General features: G+C 52.7%; 9 protein-coding genes across 9 annotated transcripts; 5 read left to right on the top strand and 4 right to left on the bottom strand.

Moving 5' to 3' along the window:
- Window positions 1-164: 164 nt before the first annotated feature.
- On the bottom strand, window positions 165-3,083 carry ATG1 (serine/threonine protein kinase ATG1; the record flags this gene model as incomplete). Its single annotated transcript, NM_208703.1, has 1 exon — window positions 165-3,083. The coding sequence occupies one exon, from the start codon at window positions 3,081-3,083 to the stop codon at window positions 165-167; it is 2,919 nt and encodes a 972-aa protein (NP_983350.1).
- A 362-nt stretch (window positions 3,084-3,445) lies between these two features.
- On the bottom strand, window positions 3,446-4,861 carry GTS1 (Gts1p; the record flags this gene model as incomplete). The annotated part of the gene is made up of 1 exon (NM_208702.1): window positions 3,446-4,861. One exon carries the CDS (start codon window positions 4,859-4,861, stop codon window positions 3,446-3,448), a length of 1,416 nt encoding a protein of 471 aa, NP_983349.1.
- A 555-nt stretch (window positions 4,862-5,416) lies between these two features.
- MND1 (Mnd1p) lies at window positions 5,417-6,155 on the top strand (the record flags this gene model as incomplete). The annotated part of the gene is made up of 2 exons (NM_208701.2): window positions 5,417-5,419; window positions 5,481-6,155. 2 exons carry the CDS (start codon window positions 5,417-5,419, stop codon window positions 6,153-6,155), a joined length of 678 nt encoding a protein of 225 aa, NP_983348.2.
- Window positions 6,156-6,289: 134 nt separating this feature from the next.
- Window positions 6,290-7,852, bottom strand: COM2 (Com2p; the record flags this gene model as incomplete). Its single annotated transcript, NM_208700.1, has 1 exon — window positions 6,290-7,852. The coding sequence occupies one exon, from the start codon at window positions 7,850-7,852 to the stop codon at window positions 6,290-6,292; it is 1,563 nt and encodes a 520-aa protein (NP_983347.1).
- A 757-nt stretch (window positions 7,853-8,609) lies between these two features.
- On the bottom strand, window positions 8,610-11,063 carry AGOS_ACL058W (Zn(II)2Cys6 transcription factor; the record flags this gene model as incomplete). Its single annotated transcript, NM_208699.2, has 1 exon — window positions 8,610-11,063. One exon carries the CDS (start codon window positions 11,061-11,063, stop codon window positions 8,610-8,612), a length of 2,454 nt encoding a protein of 817 aa, NP_983346.2.
- Window positions 11,064-11,692: 629 nt separating this feature from the next.
- Window positions 11,693-13,054, top strand: STR3 (cystathionine beta-lyase STR3; the record flags this gene model as incomplete). The annotated part of the gene is made up of 1 exon (NM_208698.1): window positions 11,693-13,054. One exon carries the CDS (start codon window positions 11,693-11,695, stop codon window positions 13,052-13,054), a length of 1,362 nt encoding a protein of 453 aa, NP_983345.1.
- A 336-nt stretch (window positions 13,055-13,390) lies between these two features.
- PRP19 (E3 ubiquitin-protein ligase PRP19) lies at window positions 13,391-14,973 on the top strand (the record flags this gene model as incomplete). The annotated part of the gene is made up of 2 exons (NM_208697.1): window positions 13,391-13,403; window positions 13,472-14,973. The coding sequence occupies 2 exons, from the start codon at window positions 13,391-13,393 to the stop codon at window positions 14,971-14,973; spliced, it is 1,515 nt and encodes a 504-aa protein (NP_983344.1).
- Window positions 14,974-15,278: 305 nt separating this feature from the next.
- On the top strand, window positions 15,279-15,983 carry ENT4 (Ent4p; the record flags this gene model as incomplete). The annotated part of the gene is made up of 1 exon (NM_208696.1): window positions 15,279-15,983. The coding sequence occupies one exon, from the start codon at window positions 15,279-15,281 to the stop codon at window positions 15,981-15,983; it is 705 nt and encodes a 234-aa protein (NP_983343.1).
- Window positions 15,984-16,284: 301 nt separating this feature from the next.
- Window positions 16,285-17,433, top strand: UBI4 (ubiquitin; the record flags this gene model as incomplete). The annotated part of the gene is made up of 1 exon (NM_208695.1): window positions 16,285-17,433. One exon carries the CDS (start codon window positions 16,285-16,287, stop codon window positions 17,431-17,433), a length of 1,149 nt encoding a protein of 382 aa, NP_983342.1.
- Window positions 17,434-17,557: the final 124 nt, after the last annotated feature.

Raw genomic sequence — 17,557 nt, 5'->3', positions numbered from 1 at the left:
CCATTCTGCGACCGATTTGTGATATCCGTAGATACATCATTACGTGCCCATGCCTAATAAGGTACACGACGAACTTCAGCAGTAGTGAACCAAAAAAAACAAAAACAAAAATACCCAAAAATATACGCTACCGCGGAAGCTGAAAAGCAATATCCAAGTCTTTACTAGCGACTAAGTTTTCGCCTTAACGCTTTTAACCGGTTAGCTATGCTGTCAATGTATCTCTTAATCACTTCTTTATCCGACTTGTCCAAAACGCCAGTGTGACCTAAATTATCATCATTGTAGTTATCTTCATCACTAACATCGTCGAGTAATGCTTCAAGCATCCACAGGGATGTAGAATATGCAACTTCGCATCCTTCTAAATACTCACCCTGCATTTCCATCTTTGCAGCCGTCTTAGATATGTCTAAAGCCCGATCATAGATCAACTTTTCCACAAATACTGGCTCTGAAACCATGGTACTAGCTGAAAGCTGATTACCATTGTGTAACTGAATCGATTGGGTCTTCATACGCAAAAATTCAGCTTTCTCCAAGCACTCATTAAATCTCTCCCTAATCCATTGCACTAAAAGATTTAACTTGAGAGGACAGATCTTATCGGCTGATTCATGCCACCATTTCGAAGTTAAATGCATAGCGTAGGCCAATAGAGAGAGACTCTTCATATAGAGTACAATTGCTTCGGTGCACAAAATGTATAGATCGTTTGGTGGTAGGTCATTCAGGTTCATTTCATGTATAGTATCTAAGGAGAAATTGTAATTTCCAGTATTGGCATTAGCTCCAGAGGAATTCTTTCGATAAGTTTCAGCTCCTGGGCTGTGTTCAATATCATCTTCCTCATCATCGATGGCACAGCTCCCATTGCTCATCCGTTTGTGAGTGTAGGGGTCTTGAGTGGAACTTGGGGGAAGCGGAATAATCTGGGAAAATTTAACCTCAGCAAAAGAATAAATGGCATAAACTTTAGCGGTTAAGTTCTCCAGCGCCTTCATTATTGAATCATCATGGAGAACATCTGCCTGCCTAGAATTATCCCACTGGTGATCAGCGCTAAGAACGGCGTTTTCCGTCATATCCTGGAATGTTTGCGGACTCAGTAAAGAGGTAACATTGGGATTCTGTTTGAACGTTGACGAGCCATTACTGGACTGTTGATGACTGTTTCCGAAAAGTCTTAAAGAGGCCATACCCAAGGCCTTGGATAATGCATTTGTAGCACCTAATGATGTTATTGATAATCTACGATCAACTAATGACGGGCGCCGTGATGTAGAAGCACCACTTGACGATAAAGTCCTCGAATTACGGCGCAATAACGTCTGTTTAGCGGTATTTGCGGCAGAAACTGAAGTTGAAGAATGCCGAGCCATTTGCAGGGCTTGAGAGGCGTCATTGTGATGCTGATCGGGCAGCCTAATTGCTGGAGCGCCCGAGCCCGCTTGGGCAAATTCGTCTGCTAGGGCGTTTACCTCGACACTTTTTTTCTCTACGACAACGTATTCTTTCTCCAGTAATAAGTCGGAATAAGAACATTTTGTCTTCTCTTTTAACCTTGTCGTACGGTGATCGTTTTTAGTTGGTGCCGAGGCTGCATGCTTCTGACATGATACTGAGGATTTCGAGTCTTTATCGGGTATTTGCTTAGCTGCGACGTGGGAGTGCGACTGTAAGGCTTGTCTATTCTGCTCGCACGGTATCTGTCCCCGTCCTTGATGTAGAAGTAACTGGTCTTCCTGGTTCCGGCCGTTAGATACCTGACCAAACTGTCGTTCTTCATTGCTTCTCTCTTCCTGGTTATTATAAAGTTTTCTTTTCTCTTCTCCATCCGCTTGCTGTCCATCTTGGCCCATTTCTACCTGGAAAGAATAGTCTGCGTGTAAATGCTCGTGCTGATCAGACTGCGTGTTATCCTGGGGGTAAGGATCGGCCCCTTGTGGTGATTCACAGGGACCCCGCAAAGTACAGGAATCACCTAAGCGGATAGGAGATGCCCGCTTATTTCGTTCTGCAGTAGGTAGGTATTCCGAAATAAACATGTTACTCTCGGCCACGTTCTTAGATTTGGTTTCTAAGTCAGGCTCGGACTCTACCTCATACGGGGAGAGATCTTCATTGACTAGTCCATTTGAAAAAAACTCCGTAAATCCCATGCGTTTAGCGGGTTCAAACGTCAGCAAACCACAAATCAAATCAACCATGGCTGACTCCAATGCAGCGTGTTTAGGAAACTGTATAACATCATTAGCTTTCTTAATCTTTTGAAATAGCTCTAGGTGGTTAGATGCCTTGAATGGAGGCTTTCCGCAGCACATCTCGTATAGCACCGTGCCAACGGACCATAAGTCAGCCTTTGCATTATACTTCTGGTAATTTAGTATTTCGGGCGCCATGTATAGAGGAGAGCCACATAATGTTTCTGCAAGGGATGTGTTGGGAAGAAAACGAGCGAAACCGAAATCAGCAATCTTTAGTATAGGTAGATTATAGATCCCCACAAACCCCCGAGCGTGAAATTCGGCGGGGTCATTGTAATCCACAAGTGGGGTCGACAGCAAAAGGTTTTGGGGCTTGATATCTCTATGCACCAAGTTCTTGGACCGCAAAAACTTCAACGCAGACGATAACTGCTGTAGATAGTTCACCACTAACACCCGATTTAAGCCATTGTGGTGCTCGCTAGGTGGTGGGTATTTTTCAAATAAAGTCCGAACCAAAGGGTGCTTGTCCATCAGGCTACGGCGCTTCTTAATAAAGAACGTGAGGTCACCCAGCGCACAGTATTCCATCATTAGATAAAAGTCCGTGCCCGTGCGCTCGCATTCAAGTAAACCCACGATATGCGGGTGCTTGATCTTTTTTAGAATGGCGATTTCGATCTCCAGGTTCTCCAACAGCTTCTTGTTTCGGAGTTTTGATCGCGACACCGCCTTGATCGCCACATTCCCTGCCGAGCTGTCGGCTAGATGTCCCTTGTAGACCACTGCGAACGAGCCGCGGCCGATTTCCTTCTCAACCACATACCGCTCTGCAACTATTGCCACTGGACGTCCACCTGATTTAACGTTGTTCATTCCTTCTTCGCTATACACGGCTCCTACTCTGCCGCTACTCTCGTACCAATCCTGCTGCCTAGCCAAGTCTTTCAGTCTAAGATTTGCAAAATAACTCCTTCAGCTGCCCTATTCATATGCAACTGCTGGGAGTTTCGCCAGTTGAGATGCTTAGAAGCCTCACGAATCCACCAGTTGACTAACCTATGTGAACCGATACGGCTCAACCTAGTTTTATAGTCCTACTACTAGGTGGCGAACTTAAAGCTAACGCGGTTGGTTTGTTGTTATCATGGCTCTAACTGAGCCCCTGATGAGATGTGCTTGTGGCGTCACTAGTTACGTTTGTTTCACGTGGTTTTTAATTACGTACTGATACAGAACTACATCTGGTAGTTGTAGCCAGGATAAGCGCCCTGCGAGGCCGTTGGGGGTTGCGTGCCTTGGTTAGATTGCTGGTACTGCTGGGGGAACTGCTGTGGATATTGCTGGGGGAACTGTGGCATCTGCTGCGGCATCTGCTGTGCGAAAAGCATGGGCTGCTGCTGGTTCATAGTCTGCTGGAGTCGGAGCTGCTGCTGCTGCTGCTGCTGCTGCTGCTGTAGTGCAGCATACTGGGGATTATCAGGACGGATTTCCACCGGACTGGAATATAGGTCCGGCCTGCTGTAAAGAGCCATGAGCGCGTTCTTGTCGACAGCTGTAGGCTGCTGCTGGAGCTGCTGGAACTGGAGCTGCTGCTGGAGCTGCTGCTGTTGGAGCTGCTGCTGCTGGAGCTGTTGTTGCTGGAGCTGCTGCTGCTGGAGCTGCTGTTGCTGGAGCTGCTGTTGCTGGAGCTGCTGCTGTTGCATGGCTTGCAAATACTGGCTCTGGTCCACGTAGATCTGGCCGGTCACGGGGTCGAGGTACTGCTGGACGCCGCCATCAAAGGTCTGGGCTTGTGTGGTCTGTGGCTGGATACCATTGAAGCCGTCGAAGACGGCTGGCTGTGGCTTTGGAGGAGAGCTCCTGGTGCCGCTGGCGGCGGGCGACGTGGGGCGAGGGGGGGGCGGCGGCGGTGCCGGTGACTCCTTCCGAAGCTTCGCATCTTTATCGAGGATATCTAACGCCACGTTAATATCACCCCGGGATAGCACCAGAGCCTCCACAATGGCGTCTGTGTCGGAATACCCCAGACTTTTCATAGTCGCCAGCTGACTGCCGTACCGACCGATCTCGTGGTCATGCACGGTACGGTGAGTCAGGAGGGGAATTCCCCCACTCCGAGGAGGACTGGCGCTATTCAGCGAGCTGTAGCTACGATTCGAGGAGCGCGAAAAAGACGCAGAGCGCGAACGACGGTCTGCAAACTCGTCGTGCCCCCTCCGGGACGAGGAGTCTGGCCGGTATCCGCTTCCGCGCCCCCCGCCCTGCCCGAACTTGCCCACGATGTACTTGTTGCGGATAAAGTCCTCCACGCGGCTGCGGTCATCGTCACCATCATACGGGAAGGCCACGTTGCGCACATTCCAGGTGTGGTGATTCCGGCGGTTCCCGCCGCTGTTGGTAATCTCCTCTAGCTCGTCCACGGTCCAGCGGTCCAGCGTCAGAGACTTAACATGCGACTCCGGCCCCCCCTGCTCGCCCGTGAGCACCTTGCGGTGGACCGCCGCGCACCGCCCGCATAAGAAGGCCCCCAGGTTCACAGAACACCACGTTGGGTAGGTGGCCCCACATTCACCGCATCGATTGGCGTTTTCAGGTGAGCTGACTAAAGCTTTGAGCTCTCGCTCTACTGTCCGTGAGCTTTTAAAGCGCATGGTGCTTTAGTATCAATAGAGCCTGTCCGTCGAAGCCCACCGTTCTCTGGCTTTACCTCTTGCTGGCCAGGAGTGGCCTTTTTTATCACAAGCCAAACGGCTGCGGCTCAGCCGGCCTCCCCTATCAGTTGCATTGTCACGTGATCGAAGTGGCTTGCGCGTGACTTGATACCTTGCTGAGGTCTGCTGATGGTGCCACTTGGATCAGCTCGTCACGTCCTATGCTTATCTGAACAGCTCTGTCCCGGTGCACCCTGCTGATATCTTTGGTGGCACTTGCGCGGGTACAGTCTGTCACGCGCTTGCTCCTTCAGAGAGCCTGCGTAAAAGTGACTGTCTTGCCAAGCTCGGCCATGCACACGCTAGCCCCTGGTATACATTCTGGCTTCTGGCAGCAGGTAGGTCGGGGTCTGTGTGCTGACTGCCTGTGTTTGTTAGCCGTGTTGTTAGGTGTACTAAACAACGAGCGCGGCTACACTCCGATATACTTGCTGAACGGTTGCCACCGTAAGAAGGACTTCAAAGAAGGCAAGAAGTCATCACATAACTAAAGCAATGGTATGTTACTACACTAAGATTCCTAAGTGGAGATGGACGAGTTTTGCTAACGTCAGACTAGCCGCCCAAGCGTGCCGTCGTAACGCTGGCCGAGAAGAAGGCGCGGGTGCTGAAGTTCTTCCAGGAGGAGCACAGCATATACAGCATAAAAGATCTGGAGAAGCTGATTCCTAAGAAATGCGCAGGGGTGTCGTCTATGCTTGTCAAGGACATCGTGCAGCAGCTGATCGACGAAGACGGTCTGATATCAGTGGAAAAGTGCGGCAACGTCAATGTATATTGGTGCTTCAAAAACCAGCTGGTCGGCAAAATGTGCACCGAGATGCAGGCGATGAAGGCGCGCAGTGAGGAGTCGCAGGTGCGGTTGCAAGAGCTGCAGGCAGCCATAAATTCCGAGAAGAAGCACGCGCGGGCGGCCGCATTCAGGTCGGAGGGCGTCAGCTACACGCGGGCGGCCCTGCTGACCGAGCACGACGAGCTCGGGCGGCAGCTGGCGGCGTTGCAGAGCGCGTATCGGAAGCTAGAGGATACGAAGTGGGACGAAACAAAGATAGACAGCTATTGCCGGGGCGTTCGCAGCAAGCTGGAGCAGCTGGACAAAATCACGGATAACATCGAGGTGATAGTGAGCTTCCTGATGCGTCGGCATGCGGTCAGTCGGGCGGAGCTCGCTGCTGCACTTGACATGCCAGAAGAATTCGAAGAGTTTGAGGACTTGCGGAAGTCGCTGCCATAGACACAGCATCAAGCCAGTGCTCCGCGCATGTGCACCGATCAAGGTAGAAACGGAATGCAACACTATGTGTGCATAACGGATTGCATACTAAAGGTGCACAGCAGGAAGGCCGCGGTGCGTCCGATTATTTAAATTTACAACTTCCTTTCGGTAGCACCGTTGGAATGTGTCTTTATGTGCTGGTTCAGATTATCACTTCTGCTAAACTTCTTTCCGCAGATATCGCATCCATATGGTTTTTCCCCCATATGTAGTGATCTTATATGCCTCTTTAGATGTTCCTGGCGCTTGAACCTACGCTCACAGTATTCACAGCCAAAAGGTTTTGTAGCATCTAGGGCTGGTGACGGCTTTCTACCCCGAGTCTTCGGCATGCCTGCTCGTTTCTTGGTGATGCCCGGGTCCAGCGGGTCTGGTGCAGAAGAGAATGATGACATCTGCTCGGCCATTTTCAAAAGAGGTTCCTTGAAGTATATGCCGGCTTGTTCCATCTTCAATGGATGGGAGAATGGCTCTGTCAGCTCATTTCCCGTAACACTTGTGTTAGTCGTGAATGAGCTTGTCACATCCGTCGATGAAGGGGTGATGCATTCCAGTGTTAAAGGGAGGTCAAATGAACTTGAACGGACCAGTTCACTAGGGTTAACCGAAGCCTCCTCCTGCGATTCAGCTTGAATGGCAGGCGTATTTGGCCTGCGTGACCAGAAGTACCTTTTCCTAAAGGGTTGATGATGCTCCTCCTCGTTCATCTCTATGTATTCTGCTGGAGACGGTTGCGAGTCTACTTTACCGCCTCCAAAAAGATTCCATTTGAAAATGTCCTTCATCTTGCGCCATTGTGGCATAGATTCCATTCCCACCATTGGTGTGTAGTCTTCGACCTGCATATTTATCTGCTGTGCCTGTGGCAATGGCATGACCATCTCATTTCCATAATCACTGAATATAGAGTCCTTCCGTGCCTTGCCTCCGGGCGATGCCATCAGATGAGACAGGTTGTACAGATCTTCCTCATCTGTGGTCAAAGTATCATCTTCATTTGCCGTAGCTTCATCTTCCTCTTCTGCACTTTGCTTTCCAAAGAATTCGTACTCGTAATATATAGGTTTATCGCTCTGGTATCCTGTGATAGACAGACGCCGGCCCGGGGGAGCAAATGAGTAATTGCGCAATCTACTCTGTGACGTCTGTGGTTGCTGATATGAGTAATGGCAGGTGCGCTGGTTAGGCGGTAGCGCTGCATGCTGCTGGAACTGCTCTTGGAACTGCCTGTGAAAATGGGCGTTAAATTGCCCGGATGAGGTGCCCGGCGCTAAAGGGTTCGCTAGAGGTTCTTGCTTGTAGCTTCGTGGCTGTGTTGCTGGTAGCTTGCCCTGCTGCGGCGCTGTATGCTGCTGCGCCCCGAGATTCAGAAATTCATCGAGAAGATCCATGGTAAGTGGTAGCTCGTCAGAATCGCGCGGTGTCTCAGCACCCACTACGCAGGAAGTAATGCTATGGTTTTCGGGTATGTTCAGAGTGCTGCCCGTTAGGTCGTTCGTCATTGCTTCTTGTTCAATGTCTTTTTGATGAAGTTGGAAGTTAAGTCGAAGGTCTTGATGCAATTGACTGCTGGAACCATTCGCAGTACTATTCCCAACTGATAACAAGGTTTCGTACGATAGATTGACTCCACTCTTTTGCTGGTATATTGTCATGCTATCCCTAGGATGCACTGTAACCTTACCCGCAAGTGTGTTTTTGAGCACGTTAGCACCTTTCCCACCGCTATGTAGGATGTCTGAACGCGTTGCTCCGAGCCGCTCCCAGTGAACGCACTGTCGAATAGTGTTCAATTAGCCACAACTGCACTGTCAGGTGGCTTCTTACCTGTGCCAATTGTCATAAAATATCTTAACAAGTAAGTGAAAAATTCATATTCCGTATATATAAAGTTACGGAAACCCTTATTCCTGTGCGCTTATATCAGCTCCATTATGCGCTCGAGCTATCGTCTGCCACCGCCCCCCTCGAGGGAAAAGTTCTTCGTGCGATGAACTGGGATTTTGCTCGAGACCACCGCTGCTATTGGTGCTTGGCACAGTCAAGTTCAGAGATAATCCAGCTTCCGCAAAAGGGCGCTGCAATATTGCTATCGCCATCTAAATAAACAAGATGCAGTAGTAGCTTCTGCAAAAAGCTTGCAAAGCACAGTGCCTCCCTCCCAATTTCTCTAGGCTAGAGCTGCTTCGTCTTTTTGCTAAGCAACTTTGGCAAACCAAAGAATTGAGCAGAGCAACGGAGAGAGGCTGAGACCGTTTTTCCACATAGAAACAAGTAATCCTTGAGCAAACTCACGCACCCCTCCGAATCATCACTGCGGGCTCTCAGGCTTGGCTCTTAACAATCAAAGAGGCAGTATTCCGCATGCGATTTGGTCGTTATATGGTATGTACGTACTAAACCGCCTGCCCACTACATTGAAAGCGTAGTCTGGATGACCTCTAGGAGGGTGCATTCGAATTCCTGAAAATATGTACCATCGAGTGAGACACTCTCCCCATCTCTAGCTTTCCCTGAGGCACTGATTAGCCTGACGTAGCGCTCTACTTCAGATCGGATGTGCGAGAGCTCTGTAGCATGATCCATAGACTCAGCCTGAGAAAGGGCATCGTCAGCGCTTAGCGGGGTGGGGAAGTCATGCCAAATACTTCTTTGGTCGGAATTGTTGTCTAGAGAGTATCCGCTAATTGGAGGCGTGTGTTGCACGGTGGGTAGCGGTGTACAGGGCATACCTTGTAGTGCGCGCTGTGGGTCGGTATTACAGACAGAAAGTTCCGATGTTCCATGCCGCTGTAGCGATCTGAAATGCTCCTGCTGGCCTTGTGTAGCACGTGGATTATGTGAGAAGCCATATAGTGGTTGTTCAACAGTAAGAGCTGTGGTATGCGGCATAGAATGGTTTTGTGTCAGCTTCAATACATTTGCAGGCCAGGCAGTTTGTTGTGAGAACGGTAGCGGGCTGGGAAGCTGCGAACTAATATTATTAGTAACGCTTGGATTGAGCTGAATCCGTTCCATGTCATCCGGAGTACCGAACTTTAGCAGCACTAGTCTGAGGAACAATCTCGCCAGGGTCAAGGAAGACTTGTAAACTGCGGCACTGGTCTGAAGTCTGGACTCGATCATTGTGACAACTTGGTAAAGAAGCTTAAATCGTAGATCCGTCTTCAAAGAAATGGTGCCACTGGAATCGCGCGCATGTATTAAGTCTACCATAAGAGTCCTCAGTGCAAAAGTAACGGCAGCCATAGGCAGAGTGCCAATCAAGAGCAGCCAGTTGAATGAGGAAATGTGCTTCCCCTTGTAGTAGTTGACAAATTCTTGCAGACAGTGAAGTGTCGCCGGGAACAACATACTCATGGTGTTGCAGGCGTTGCTTGTGGAGATATTCTTCATGTACGCGGCAATACTCGTGCCTCCATCTGTGATAATAGAATGGAAAATTCGGAACTCGTCACTGAACTTGCTTGACGGCACCTGTTCCAGCTGAGACTCGAGATCCTTCTGTTTTTTCCATTTGGCCATGGTCCGGAGGAGCATATCCTGGTGAAGCAGCACAGCCCTATCGGCGAAGGTGTTCAGCATGAATATAGCCCAGCATGTAAAGCTAGCTACAGGTGCCTGGATCGCGCAGCGGCGCGAGTAATCCGTTAGCAGCGATGCCTTGTTCGCGCAAAGCGCATGTAACTGGGCGACCCGCTCCCTAAATTCTAGAAGATCTTTATCACTTAGCACACTCCGGCTGAGAGCGGCGTCCATCCGGCAGACGTCGTTCACCAGGATCACAAACTGGTACTTGGCGTTCAGAAAACAGAGATTCGGGTTCAGCTTGCCGCCCTCGTCAAACTCTGAGGGCAGCGAGGTCTCGCACTCGTTGTATCTGAGCAGCGGAGGAAGTCTGTTCTGAAGTGACGTCAACGTGTCCAGCTGGAAAATCTGCCAGAAGATGATGCGGCGGAACTGGACGTCTGCCATTTCGCGACTGCCAGGGACGTACTCCGGGTCCGCGGTCAGCTGCAGCCGCTGCGCCAGCCGAGCCAGTTGGGCCACCGACGAAATGTTGGGGTTCTCGACCGCGGAGTTCAGCAGCACGTTGCCGGTCAGCGACCGCATCGTGAACTTGTTCGGAAAGTCGTACAGCGCATACAGCTGTCGTATCAGGCCGTGGTACATGCACACCTCCTCGACCAGCTGCGCGCCATTCGTCTCGTGGTACTGCGCCTTCAGCGACACGTACATCAGCGGCATGTGCAGCAGCAGGAAGTCCAGCCGCTCGCTGTCCAGCTCGCCGTCCCACGTCGCCCAGAACGCCTCCGCGTCCCGCGTGTACCCCTCCATGTCCACCAGCGGCAGCACCGGCGCCACCGCCACCCGGTAGTACTCCAGCAGCTCCGCGTGCCGCTCCCGCTCCAGCGCCTGCTCCAGCGCCTGCTCCAGCGCCTGCTCCAGCGCCTGCTCCAGCGCCTGCTCCAGCGCCGCACCCTCTGCCGCGCCGCCCACGACCTCTGCCGCGCCGCCCGCGCCCGCCGCCGCGCCGCCGCCCGCCTCGTCCGCCGCGCCCTGCTCCACCGCCCGCCGCGCCTGCTCGATCACTCGCATCAACCGCAGCTTGCTCTCCCGCGGCACCTTGTTCTGCCCCCCGCGCGACACCCGATCGTTCACGAAGTACGCGCACGCGTACCGGTTCTTCTCGCAGTGGTCGCACACCGGGCGCGCCCGGTTGCACTTCACCTTCCGCTTGTGGCACGGCATGCAGTTCAGCACTCGCCGCTGCCTTTTGTGTTGCACCTTGTACACCGTCCCATCCTCCAGCACCACCGCGCTCTGGTCTTTGATCGTGATTACCTTCAGCCCCTTGTCTGCCATGCCGTGCTCAGTCTGCTGCCTCCATGGCCTGCCCCACTGGCTCCGATGGCTTGCCTTCTGCCAGACGCCTAACCTCTCGCACCGCAGACCCCCGCACCTATAAGATATATCTCTTGTCGTCCTACCCTGACGCGCCCTATCCGATTGGCCCGCGCTGCTTCCCGCCGGTCCGTACCCCCTTGGCCGCACCGCCTTCAATGCAGCCACGCGCGCCTTTATGGCCGCGCAGCCGTGATCTTCGCGCCGGCAATCTGCCCGGGACACCGCACCCACATCGCGCCAAGACAATTCGCGCGCGAGCGCGCGTATCGGCCACGTCCCGGCCGGCGTTTACTGCTGTGGCCTATCGTCACAGCGCGTGCGACGGCGGCAAGGGGCACAGAACCGTAGGCCGGCGTCCGGCGGACAGCCGCGGAAATTGTTGATCACGTGATATTTGTGGCAATGGTGCCCGACACCGCACCCAGCGAGCGCGTGCGAGGCACGTGACATCGCGCGGGTTCACGGATAAGGCCGGGTGTGGCGCGGTCACGTGGGTGGTACTCAGCGCAAGGACTCCGGCGGGTCGCGATGAGTCGTGGTATATAACGGCGGCGCAGGCGGCAGCGGGGGCGGGGGCGTGGACAGCAATGCGGGGCGGTTCTCAGGAGAGCAGGCTAGTGTGCGTGGGCGAGCACGGGGACCAGCACGGAGCGAGCGTGCCGGCGCTGTACCAGAGCACGACGTTCAAGCAGCGGACGCTGGACGGGCAGGCGTACGACTACACGCGGTCCGGGAATCCGACGCGGACGGTGGCGGAGGGCCAGGTGGGGCGGCTTTACGGGGTGGGGCCGGAGCAGGTGATGGCGGTGGCGAGCGGGATGACGGCGCTGGACGTGGTGCTGCGAGCGGTGCTGCGGCGGGGCGGGCGGGGAACGGTGATTGCCGGGGACGACCTGTACGGGGGGACGCAGCGGCTGCTGGGGCTGCTGGCGGAGACGGGGCAGGCGCGAGTGGTGCACGTGGACACGGCGGACACGGCGGCGTTCTGCGCGGCGGTGGCGGCGGCGGGAGAGGTGGCGTGCGTGCTGCTGGAGTCGCCGACGAACCCGCTGATGAAGGTGGCGGACGTGCCGGCACTGGTGGCGCACGTGAAGGCGCACGCGCCCGGGTGCCGCGTGGTTGTGGACAACACGATGATGAGCGGGCTGAACTGCAACCCGCTGCGGCTGGGCGCGGACTACGTGTACGAGTCTGCGACCAAATACCTGAACGGGCACCACGACATCATGGCGGGCGTGATTGTGGCGGCCACACGGGCGCTGGCGGAGGAGGCGTACTTCGTGGTGAACTCGGTCGGCGCGGGCCTGGCACCGATGGACGCGTGGCTGCTGATCCGCGGGCTCAAGACGCTGAGCCTGCGCCTGTACAAGCAGCAGCACAACGCAATGGTGCTTGCCCACTGGCTGCGCGAGGTGTGCGGCTTCCGCGCGGTGGGCGGCAACCACGCGCTGCAGACGCGATTTGTCGGGCTGCGCTCGCACCCGCAGCACAAACTGCACCGCAGCTTCAACCGCGGGCCGGGCGCTGTCTTGTCGATCCAGACGGGGGACACTGCGCTATCCGAACGCATAGTGTGCTCGAAGAAGCTCCAGTTCTGGGGCGTCACCGTGTCCTTCGGCTGTGTCAACTCTCTGATCTCAATGCCCTGCCGCATGTCGCATGCGTCCATAGACCCGGAGCTGCGGAAGGCCCGGCAGTTCCCCGAGGACCTGATACGACTGTCATGCGGCGTGGAGGACGTGGAGGACCTGCAGCAGGACCTGCTGGCCGCCCTAGAGGACGCTGGCGCGGTGGTAGTGCGTGACGGTGGGCGCACCATCGTGAACAGGCTCAATGGCCACATAGGCACTCATGTGTCTTCCTCAGAGCAACGCTGCATCTATCGTGACTTCTTCGGCGACAGCTCGAACCCTAGCCTAGAGGTGGGGAGCCTCGTTGCCAAACTGTAATTCAGACTGGCTTCCACTTTTGTCACCCGCGCTGTGGGGCACGATTTCGATCTGAGACCGACTTTCGCGTCGACACTGAGAGCCAGAGTAGAGAAGACTCTTCATGGAGCCCTGCGACCGGCTCTGGGACTAGCCCTTACCAGATGTATATACAAGTACACATATGTATAGCCCCCACGCCATGGGTATCTCTGAGCTGTGCCAGCTCATGCGGCCCAAAAAGGCTGCACGTGACTTGATGAAAAGAGCGTGTTCGAAATCTCGAACAGTGAAAGCGAAGAATTCACAGGCGCAGATGCATCTACCAACCGCGTCCCAACAAGAACCAAGGATCAGATGTTTTGTGCTAGTACGTCGCGATAGTACTAAAATTACCATATGCCCATCAGCATTATACTAACTAGTGTTGTTTTGCAGTAAGCGGTAAACCACCCATTACGCCTGTTGTATCACCAGAATCCAAATGCGTTTTTGAAAAGAGGTTAATTGAGCAGTATATCGATGAGCATGGGGTAGACCCAATCTCCAAGACAAGCTTGACTAAGGATGCGCTAATTGTCATTGCCCAGACACCCCAGCAGTACGCGCTCGCAAACGCAGTTAACTCGGCTACGCTCAACGCCAATTACAGCATCCCCAACCTTCTGTCAACACTACAAAACGAATGGGATGCCGTGATGCTGGAGACATTTGAGCTGCGGAGTCAGCTGGATATGTGCAAAAAGGAGCTATCGTCAGCGCTGTACAAGTGCGACGCGGCTATCCGCGTCGCGGCACGCGCGAAACAGGAGAGTGATGAACTCAGACACACGTTGACGGAGCTGACGGAGGCAGTCGGCGGGCAGGCTGCCGATGCCCCGCCCCTTCCAGCGGAATTGATTACCGCGATGGCAGAAGACGCACAAGAATATGTGCAGCAAACGAAAGAAAGAAGGAAAATGAAAAGCCAGGTAGTGACGGCATTTGCTCTGGAACAGCCGGTCGAAACGGCGTGCGAGGTCGACCGGGTTTTTGTTAACCGTTTGTTGGATCCGGAAGACAGAGTTACATGCATTTTAGCCAGAGGCAAGGCTCGTCTGCTGAACAGAGAGGGCGTTTTGCTACTTGACGATCTGCCAGCTGAGCTCAAGATCGTCTTCCCAGTTGACAGAAGTGGCGTAGTCTTCTCAACTGACAGCCAAATGGGTATTTATGAAACATCCACGAAGGAGTTCAAAATCTTTGGCAGTCCAACTTCGAGCCGTATCGTGGATATCCAGTACTCGCCGTTCGTGGCAGCAGAATTCTTAGTTACGTTAAACGAGAACCACGAGATCCACTACAGGAACCGCGATGGGTCACAAATATACCGTTTCGTTAACGGTAAAGTCCACTTTCCAGATGCTGGTGAGCCCGCTCAACTGCAATTACACAAGGACGGCCTTTTGATCGCCTATCAACCCACTTTTAGTACAATTGCTATCTTTAGTGTCACCGCGCCAAAAGATCCGCCAATTGTTATCATGCCTTCTTCCTCTACTGAGGAAAGTACTGGCGAATTAGTCACCTTTCGGTTCAGTCCAAACGGTTATTGGCTCTACGTGTTGACAGAGCTTGCCTTCTTGGTCTACGACCTTCGAAAGCAACCAGGCACCCTTGCTATGAACCCGCTAATGCTCAACTCCCCGGCTGTTGCGTTCGATACAGATCAAACTGGGAAAACGCTTTTCTTGCTTTCCGCAGATGGCTCCCTAGAATCTTACTCTTACGTGAAGTCACAGAACGGTTGGTCTCGCGGCATTTGTCATAGCTCTGACCGTCTGGCACCACTTGACCTAGTATACCTTGCAGACAAAGCGGGTGTTTTTCTGCAGGGCTTCCATGCACTTACTGACGATCAAACAGACAGGTACATACCCGCCTGGCTCCGCATAGAATAGACAGAAGCGGGGGAAACGCTGATAAACCCCTCAGGCAATAGCTATGGTGGCCCCAGGCGGGGATGAAATATTGGGTGAAACGCAATTGCATGGGCTGCTTTTTTTATGGCCGTTTCACCGAGTTGATGTACCCCATCTACTGTAAACAAATTACATTTTTTCATCGTCCAACGCCCGGTGATAGAAGCAAAATTTAACGATGTTCATTATTAACACGACGTTGATCGCATGCCGTCTATTTCTGCGTTAAAACTATAGCTTTCCAAAACATTAAATCTCAATTCCGGATCCAGGCCCAGTCGATTATGCTACTCCCAGATTCCGTCAAATACCTGGGCTCTTCGCCTACCGCTGCGAAAGTAAGGAAGGCCACCGATGACAACGAATTCGTGGGTGCTTCCAGCGCTCTCATTAGCGAGATTACGATCCTCACATATAGTTGCAAGACCTTACTAGACGTTACACGGGTTCTAAAGAAGCGGCTCTCCGGGAACGCGAACAAGTCGTCACACAAAAATGCCGTACACATCCTTAAAGCGTTGACCCTAACGAACTACCTGATTGCAAACGGCTCCGAAGACTTCGTTCAATGGCTGCAAGGGTGTGCCGTCCTGCTGCGGAGGCTCAAGGATTTCACCACTGGAAACGAACGCGACTCACATATGGCCTCCCAGATACGCTCTTTTTCCCTGTCGCTGTTGGAGTTGATGCAGAACCCGGCGTTGCTCGAAGACCACCGTCGCAGCGTCGTGCGCTTCCGTTCCAGCATATCTACACCCGGCTACAAGTCCGATCAGCGCTCCCAGAGCCTACCTGGGCTTCCGGCCCCTATGAGACCTCAGTCACCAGCTGCTGAGTTCCCCTGTATGGTACGTCACAGCATAGAGCATAACTACCGCAGTCCGAGTCTCGGCTGCCTGGTGGAGGAGGACGTTTCCCAGATGGGAACTCCAACCCAGGCTCCACCGTATTCAGGAGCGACGCTTCCAACCAAAGATTCATACATTTGATTTCCACCCATCCTATTACCAGAGTATCATACTCCAAGATGCGCCGTACGGCAGTGTGGTTCTCGTCAGCGTGTCGACTCATTCGAGGTGCGACGGTCACGTGCTATTAATATCACTCTGAACGGAGCAACCATTTCTTTTTGGCATCAGGGGCTGTCTTGTGGCTGACTATAAAGCAGGTGAATTTAGTCGCCACCTTGAGGTTTCTCTCCGGGTACTACCAGCCGGCAGAGCTATTAGGAGAGGTGAACTCTGACACAGCAATCATCGAACGTTTAGTTGACACTTAATAACAGATACGATGCAAATTTTCGTTAAGACGCTAACTGGTAAGACCATTACTTTAGAAGTTGAATCTTCGGACACCATCGACAATGTCAAGTCGAAGATCCAGGACAAGGAGGGCATTCCCCCAGACCAGCAGCGCTTGATTTTTGCAGGTAAGCAACTAGAGGATGGCCGCACGTTGTCCGACTATAATATCCAGAAGGAGTCTACTTTACACTTGGTGTTGCGTTTGAGAGGTGGTATGCAGATTTTCGTCAAGACCTTGACGGGAAAGACAATCACACTCGAAGTCGAGTCCTCTGACACCATCGACAATGTCAAATCGAAGATCCAGGACAAGGAGGGCATTCCCCCAGACCAGCAGCGTTTGATTTTTGCAGGTAAGCAACTAGAGGATGGCCGCACGTTGTCCGACTATAATATCCAGAAGGAGTCTACTTTACACTTGGTGTTGCGTTTGAGAGGTGGTATGCAGATTTTCGTCAAGACCTTGACGGGAAAGACAATCACACTCGAAGTCGAGTCCTCTGACACCATCGACAACGTCAAGTCCAAGATCCAGGACAAGGAGGGCATTCCCCCAGACCAGCAGCGCTTGATTTTTGCAGGTAAGCAACTAGAGGATGGCCGCACGTTGTCCGACTATAATATCCAGAAGGAGTCTACGTTGCACTTGGTGTTGCGCTTGAGGGGAGGTATGCAGATTTTTGTGAAGACTTTGACAGGGAAAACTATTACGCTTGAGGTCGAGTCCTCTGACACCATTGACAACGTCAAATCGAAGATCCAGGACAAGGAGGGCATTCCCCCAGACCAGCAGCGCTTGATCTTTGCGGGTAAGCAACTAGAGGATGGCCGCACGTTGTCCGACTATAATATCCAGAAGGAGTCTACGTTGCACTTGGTGTTGCGCTTGAGGGGAGGTATGCAGATTTTTGTGAAGACTTTGACAGGGAAAACTATTACGCTTGAGGTCGAGTCCTCTGACACCATTGACAATGTCAAATCCAAGATCCAGGACAAGGAGGGCATTCCTCCCGACCAGCAGCGCTTGATCTTTGCGGGTAAGCAACTAGAGGATGGCCGCACGTTGTCCGACTATAATATCCAGAAGGAGTCCACGTTGCATTTAGTGTTGCGTTTGAGAGGTGGTGCATTATAACCCTCATAAGTTTGTGTCCCAATTTCTTGAGCAGTTAAAATGCGGCTATTTCTCATGACTATATATAGGTAGCACTCTACTTATTTACTGGATGCGCTGATTAATTCTATGGGCACATATTGTC

The sequence above is a fragment of the Eremothecium gossypii genome, chromosome III (genome assembly GCF_000091025.4).
Source record: "Eremothecium gossypii ATCC 10895 chromosome III, complete sequence".
Classification (NCBI taxonomy): Eukaryota; Fungi; Ascomycota; class Saccharomycetes; order Saccharomycetales; family Saccharomycetaceae; genus Eremothecium; species Eremothecium gossypii.
Note: the sequence above shows the minus strand (reverse complement) of the source record. Positions and strands in the feature narration are given on the sequence as shown.